Genomic DNA, 6096 nt, shown 5'->3' on the forward strand with positions numbered 1-6096 from the left:
TCGTTCGAAAATGATTCCCAGGGTGATAGTCATCTCAGACTGAGGATGATAACGTCACAAGCTGGTTCGTTATGACTGGCGACGTATTTGGGACTGGCATAAAAATTGACACCAGAATTGAAGACGGTTGAGAACGCAAACACCTCACATCAAAATCCTTATTGACAAATCCAGGCTTATGGTCATGCAAGCCTTCTGAAGGGTCAACCCGTCAAATTTTATCACTGACTGAGCAGACCGTATCAAAAAATTAGCATTCCGACTATATAGTACTCTAGCTCATGGTTATTCCAATAGATAAATGACTTTGAAGATGATTTTGACCCTGACTATGTAATACTAATAGATGGCTTGCACCTGAAGTATCTACCTACAACGTTCCCGCCATCCTAACTCATCCCTTCAGACTAGATCATAATTCGATTATTTCAGTAAGTTAATTGCAGCAAGGGGTTCAGCGCGCTTGTTGCCCAATTGGTAAACTATATAACTCTACCTGTTCCTCACCCTTCTCCTACCTTTCATCATTTCCAAAACACCCTCTCTAATAATACTCAGACTGAAGATCGAACAATAATCCATCCCACTCAACCTTTTAATTCGTCTTTCAAAACCATCCTAATTGATCTTAATAATCTATTCACAACTTTATCATCATGTCTAATAACGTCATCTCTACTAATCCTACAGTAGCTAATATAGATATCACTACTGCAGGAAGTAATTTCTTGTGGTGGGTATTCGCAATGATGATCACTAGTGCTCTTGGTTTGACAGCTTATTCTCTTACACTTAATCCGGCTCGTCGAGCTTTTCATTTTCTTGGAGTCGCTATTCTTTTTACTGCCTCTATTGCTTATTTCTCAATGGCTTCTGATTTAGGAGCTACTCCAATCTTGGGTACGTCAATTTTTAAATTTATCAATTCATCTTACATTAACTTGATAAACTCATGTATTTTTTTTATTCTTTTAGTGGAATTTGTTCGTAATCAAGGTGATTTGGCTACTGGATTTGTTGCACCTACAAGGTCAATTTGGTATGTTCGATACATAGATTGTGAGTATTTTCTATCTTCTTCAACTTCTTCATTTGATAGGTCTTCTCAAGGTACGAAAAGAGATTGATTCTAAATTAAATTTGTTGTAATTCAAATAGGGGTGATCACCACACCACTTTTACTTTTGACTTTATTACTCAGTACTGGAATGCCTTTATCTGGAATCTTTGCTACTATCTTCTTTGATATCATAATGGTAAGCATCTTTTTTCTTTTACTAATATCTTTTGATACTATTCTAATGTGAGAATTGTTTATTTTTTTAGATTGTTACTGGACTTGTTGGAGCTTTAGTACACTCTTCTTACAAATGGGGTTACTTTGCTTTCGGTTGTCTTGCAATGCTTTGTAAGTCTCTCTTGCTTTCTTTCTTTGTATCTCTGAACCTAAATCACTTTACTCATACTTTCTATGTCTTTATTTACTAGATGTTTTCTGGACTTTGATTGGTCCTGCTCGTTTAGCTGCCAAAGCATTAGGAGATGATAATCATCAAGCATACATCAAAGGAGCTCTTAGTCTTTCATTCTTATGGATGCTTTACCCAATTGCATGGTACGTAATCTTTTTACCACATTTCAAAACATGATTTGGTTTTTTAAATTTTCTGACGATTTTGTAAATCTTTGATGCATATAGGGGTTTATGTGATGGTGGAAATGTGATTAGTGTGAATGGAGAGATGATCTTCTATGGTATCCTTGATGTCCTTGCTAAACCTGGATTCATCTTCTTACACCTTTATTCGATTCGTAATATTGATTATGATCGATTCGGATTAGAATCAGGTCATCGTACCATCGGTCAAGCTGTAAGTCGTCAAATCCTTCTGATAACCCTTCTAGAAAACCCCTTTCTGACTCAACTTTTTGTATACTATGCGGTCTCATAGGCTCCTCTCTTACAAGCTACTGCCACTGGACCTCATGTTGTACAAATCTCCGGTAAAGAACCTACCACCACTAGAAGACCTGCTCCTTCATTCTCTTCAAACGTAGTTCAAACTCAAGACATTGGACCTTCTACTCAAGTTGACCATCAACCAATGGTCACTCAAGAAAAAGAAGTCGAAGCTCCTATTCAAAGCTTTGTGCCTTCTAGACCTTCTCTTCAAGCTGAACTTCTTTAAGAATGTATTCCAACAAGGAAACTTGTGATTCTTTTTGGCTTTCAATTACACCTTAATATCTTTAATTGATTATTGTCTTTTGATCAAGAATAACAATATCTTATGGATCACATTTCATTGTTCTATCTGTTGTGATTTAATCTGTTTTTGATTTGATCTGTTTTTTTTTTGGTTTAATAGAAATCATATTTTGTAAAATCTAATATTTATTTCTATTAAAACTTGTTCTACTTAGAAATTCAAACTCAGAACAATAATTTTGAATCCTATAAATCTCATCATGAGAATTGTCAAATGATGATCCAAAATAAAGGTTTCAAGGTTCTGATCGGTTTTACGGATCGAAAAAAAAAAAAACAGAATCATTTCCCCCAAAACAAATTCATCATGTATCTTATCTTGATGACTTTCCTTTAAATTTGTTTTGTTTGGTATCTTTTCCATTTGACCACCACCGGAATCAAATTCACGTAAAGAGATATATGAAAATTACTTGAACTTCTGAACTTCTTGATATGAACGGATCTTACCTAATATTACTCTCATCATTCATTCACCATCAAACTCACACTCCTCGACTCTTCTTACCTCTATCAAATCAGCTCAGAATCTTTGAATCAAGCTTTTTAAATCTGATAACTGCAAAGATAGTTTCCATCACCAAACCTCGTGGATAATCTCTATTGATTTCATTTCCATGAACAAACATATGCATTCAAATACAAATCAAAAAACATCACATCTATCAAATCCTACACCAAACTACGATTCATAAGATCCTACAAAAAAATAACCTCACTCTATAAAATAAAACCCTACACAAAACCTTCCTTCCTACTTCAATCTTCCTTACAGTGACACCAATCCAAAACCCCCCACCAAAAAAGAAAAACTCAAAGAGAAAACCACCCCTCCGTCCCAAAGTTTAATCTTTCTTAACTTTTCTTTCTCTCCAAGATCTTCCACCATCCCATAAAACAAGTTTCAAGTATTCCCAAGACTGAGCATCCTTCAAAGTTTCCCTTGCCACTCTTTCTCCAAGACATTCCATTTCATTTGCCGACTTGATATCGATCAATTGAAAACCAATTTCGTTGGGTCGAGTGATCGATTTAATCATTGGTCCTCCAATTGACACTTTTGAAAGTTCTTGGGGTAAGGAATCTTTGGGTGCTGAACAATCTGTGTGATCGTTTAGGGTTTTGAACCATTCTAATACTGGTCGAGTTATGAATCGTTTAGAACCGAATAAGATACCTTCGAACCATCCTAGATGCTAAAATCACCAAGAAAACACGTGTTAGAAACCGACCAATTTAAACTCAAGCTCAGTAAAAGAGTATGATGAGAGATGAAAAGGACAACTTACGCCACCATTCTTTGTAAGACCTAGTACCAAGTAAGGATTATCCACAGTAGCATGGATCGGAACTCCTTTAGAACTGGCAATCACATCATCTAGAGCATTAAGACCTAAGAGTGGTACTCTTACGTGACTGACTACGTTAGCTGAAGATTGAGTTTTATAATAATGTTCGGTACTTGGAAATCCACATAACACTCGAGTCACAATCGTATCGAATTCGTAGAGAGTTTGATATGGATCAGAGAATAGTAAATCGATATCTACTTTCATTGATGAGTCATTAGATTGGGTCTGGTTGGCTGTTAAGAAAAATTCTTTATGACGTTTAAACATTGATCTATAGAGGAAAAAAAAGTAAACGATTTGGTTTACGAAACCCATCAGATTAGGATTTCATTTATATAAAAGATGAAAAAAAACAAATTGAAAAGAAGATCTACTTTACCTTAGACTAAAAGCAAGTACACGAGAATAAATTCGTTGAATAAAACTAGACTCTAAATAAAGATTACCATTATAAAGGTCCCAAGGATTAGCCAAGACCACACCTGTTCTTAAAACACTAGCTTCTTTTTCTTCTCCTAAATATTTGGCTAAGATATTGGCTCCTAATGAGAACCCGATACCGTGTAAATGGGTTTCAGCGGGGATCAAATGTGATAAGAAAAATAAAGAAGATCTTAGATCGTCTGTTGCTCCAGCACTTAAAAAGAAGAAGAAAAATGATCAGGAATTTAGATTTGTGAAAATCGGAATGAAGTCTTGACTAAACTGGTATAGTTTTGGACTGGTGACTTTAGATCCTGCACAACCTCGGAAATTGGTCACCATCACTCTCCATCCTAGGTCTTGAATGATGGGAGATACCATGGCACGAACATAAGATTCATGTGAACCACCTGTTAAACCGTGTAGTAAAACTAAAACTGGAGTTGGGTCTTTTGGATTATCAAAGGCTCCGGGTGGTGAGAAATCGATTTCGATTTGTCCTCCATCTGGTACTCGAATGATTTTTCTACCAAAAAAAATACAATAACCAAATCAACAAAAATCAGATAGGAACCTTAATATGTGCAGTCTTTTTTGGAAAGTTGGATGGGGTTTACATACCTTTCGTAGTGTACTTTGTCTGTTACTGAAGAATTGGTTGCCGCACAACAAAGTGTCTATGTATGAGATTCGAGAAAAGTGATGGATCGGTATTGGATTTCTACATTCAGTCGAGGTGTATTCAATAGCTTACCTGAACATGACCACTTTTCAATCAAGAACCAAAAAGAGTTTAAATTAGTACTAGATTAAAAGTAGATTTAAACATTAAACACGTACCTTAACATTCCAAGGGGAGGAGTATAGTAAGCTTGATCACCAAAAAGATGATGACAATGAGTTTTAAGAAGTTGTTTGAAATTGATCGTTTGGTTTGTAGTTGATGTTGAATTGGTTTTTGGATTTAAATTGATGGATGTGGTACTATGATAAAGCTTTAGTTGTGCTCCTAAGATTGATTTTTGAAGGGTTTGAATGTATTTGTGAATTGGTTTTAGGATGTAATCTTTCCATGTTGATTTGTTGGTCATGATGATAAGTAAAACAAAAGTAAATGAAGTGATTAATGAATGATAGTCTTGAGTCTTGGGTCTTGCTGGTCTTTTATAGTTTGTCTGTTTGCTGTTGTTTATGTCAAAATAGATTACATCATCAGCTCTCCTGACTGTCCTTGGAAGTTGACCGGAAGTAGCGGCCTCTGGGAGATTGCTGGCAGCCGGCTGCTGGCACTGGCACTGGCAGTGCCAGTCACTCAAAGCCCATGAAAGTATGGCTTCCAAAACCTTTCCCGCGTTGAATCTCGTATGGTGTCCACTCACATGACATACCCACTACACATGTGGTGATAAACAATATCACATTTCACCAATACCGCACCAAGCCTATTCATCCAACAAAATCGAGTCTACCCATCACTAACCAAGACTGACAAGTCATGCTCATACCCGCTATGTTCGCTCCGCTCGCAATTGTCGCACTGAAGACCCAGTCTCATCTTTGGAGACCACTGTCCCGACAACTTTGGTGTGACTTTCTTGAAGGCGGGCGCTCACTGTAGAAGAGATCAAGGTTAGCTATCTTTGATTTGCCTTCTGAGACGAGGATTTCAACTGAGTTATGTGTTGCCCTTTTTTTTCTCGTGACCTGGTTGATCGCTGGGCATACGGAGCTAAGGTCCTTTACAAAGCTGGGGCTCATGGTGCTCAACTTCATTGCGCACACGGATATCTATTATGTATGCCTACTCGCCACCGGAAGAAACAATTATAGTCTTTTGACCGATTAATCTTGGTCTATTACATATGTCTACCAAGCTTGATAATAATCCTACCACATTTTAATTTTATATTACTTTCTGATAAAATTGATGATGTACCTGAGTTTTGATCAATTTGATTCCATAAGATTTTGATTTTTCATCTGGTTTTGAGTGATCTCGTACTTGAGTTTACTGTTTGCTTCAGTTTTTTTTCAAAAGACCAGTGCGAGAAT

The 6096-nt window shown here is 36.6% G+C and overlaps 2 protein-coding genes across 2 annotated transcripts; one reads left to right on the forward strand and one right to left on the reverse strand.

Moving 5' to 3' along the window:
* Positions 1 to 656: 656 nt before the first annotated feature.
* MELLADRAFT_39586 (uncharacterized protein) lies at positions 657 to 1952 on the forward strand (the record flags this gene model as incomplete). The annotated part of the gene is made up of 6 exons (XM_007416024.1): positions 657 to 900; positions 976 to 1059; positions 1159 to 1256; positions 1327 to 1408; positions 1489 to 1615; positions 1700 to 1952. 6 exons carry the CDS (start codon positions 657 to 659, stop codon positions 1950 to 1952), a joined length of 888 nt encoding a protein of 295 aa, XP_007416086.1.
* A 905-nt stretch (positions 1953 to 2857) lies between these two features.
* MELLADRAFT_117999 (alpha/beta hydrolase) lies at positions 2858 to 5261 on the reverse strand (the record flags this gene model as incomplete). Its single annotated transcript, XM_007416031.1, has 7 exons — positions 2858 to 3465; positions 3559 to 3892; positions 4001 to 4258; positions 4328 to 4570; positions 4666 to 4721; positions 4799 to 4811; positions 4885 to 5261. 7 exons carry the CDS (start codon positions 5133 to 5135, stop codon positions 3115 to 3117), a joined length of 1506 nt encoding a protein of 501 aa, XP_007416093.1.
* Between the last annotated feature and the right edge of the window lie 835 nt (positions 5262 to 6096).

The sequence above is a fragment of the Melampsora larici-populina genome, assembly GCF_000204055.1.
Source record: "Melampsora larici-populina 98AG31 unplaced genomic scaffold MELLAscaffold_56, whole genome shotgun sequence".
Classification (NCBI taxonomy): Eukaryota; Fungi; Basidiomycota; class Pucciniomycetes; order Pucciniales; family Melampsoraceae; genus Melampsora; species Melampsora laricis-populina.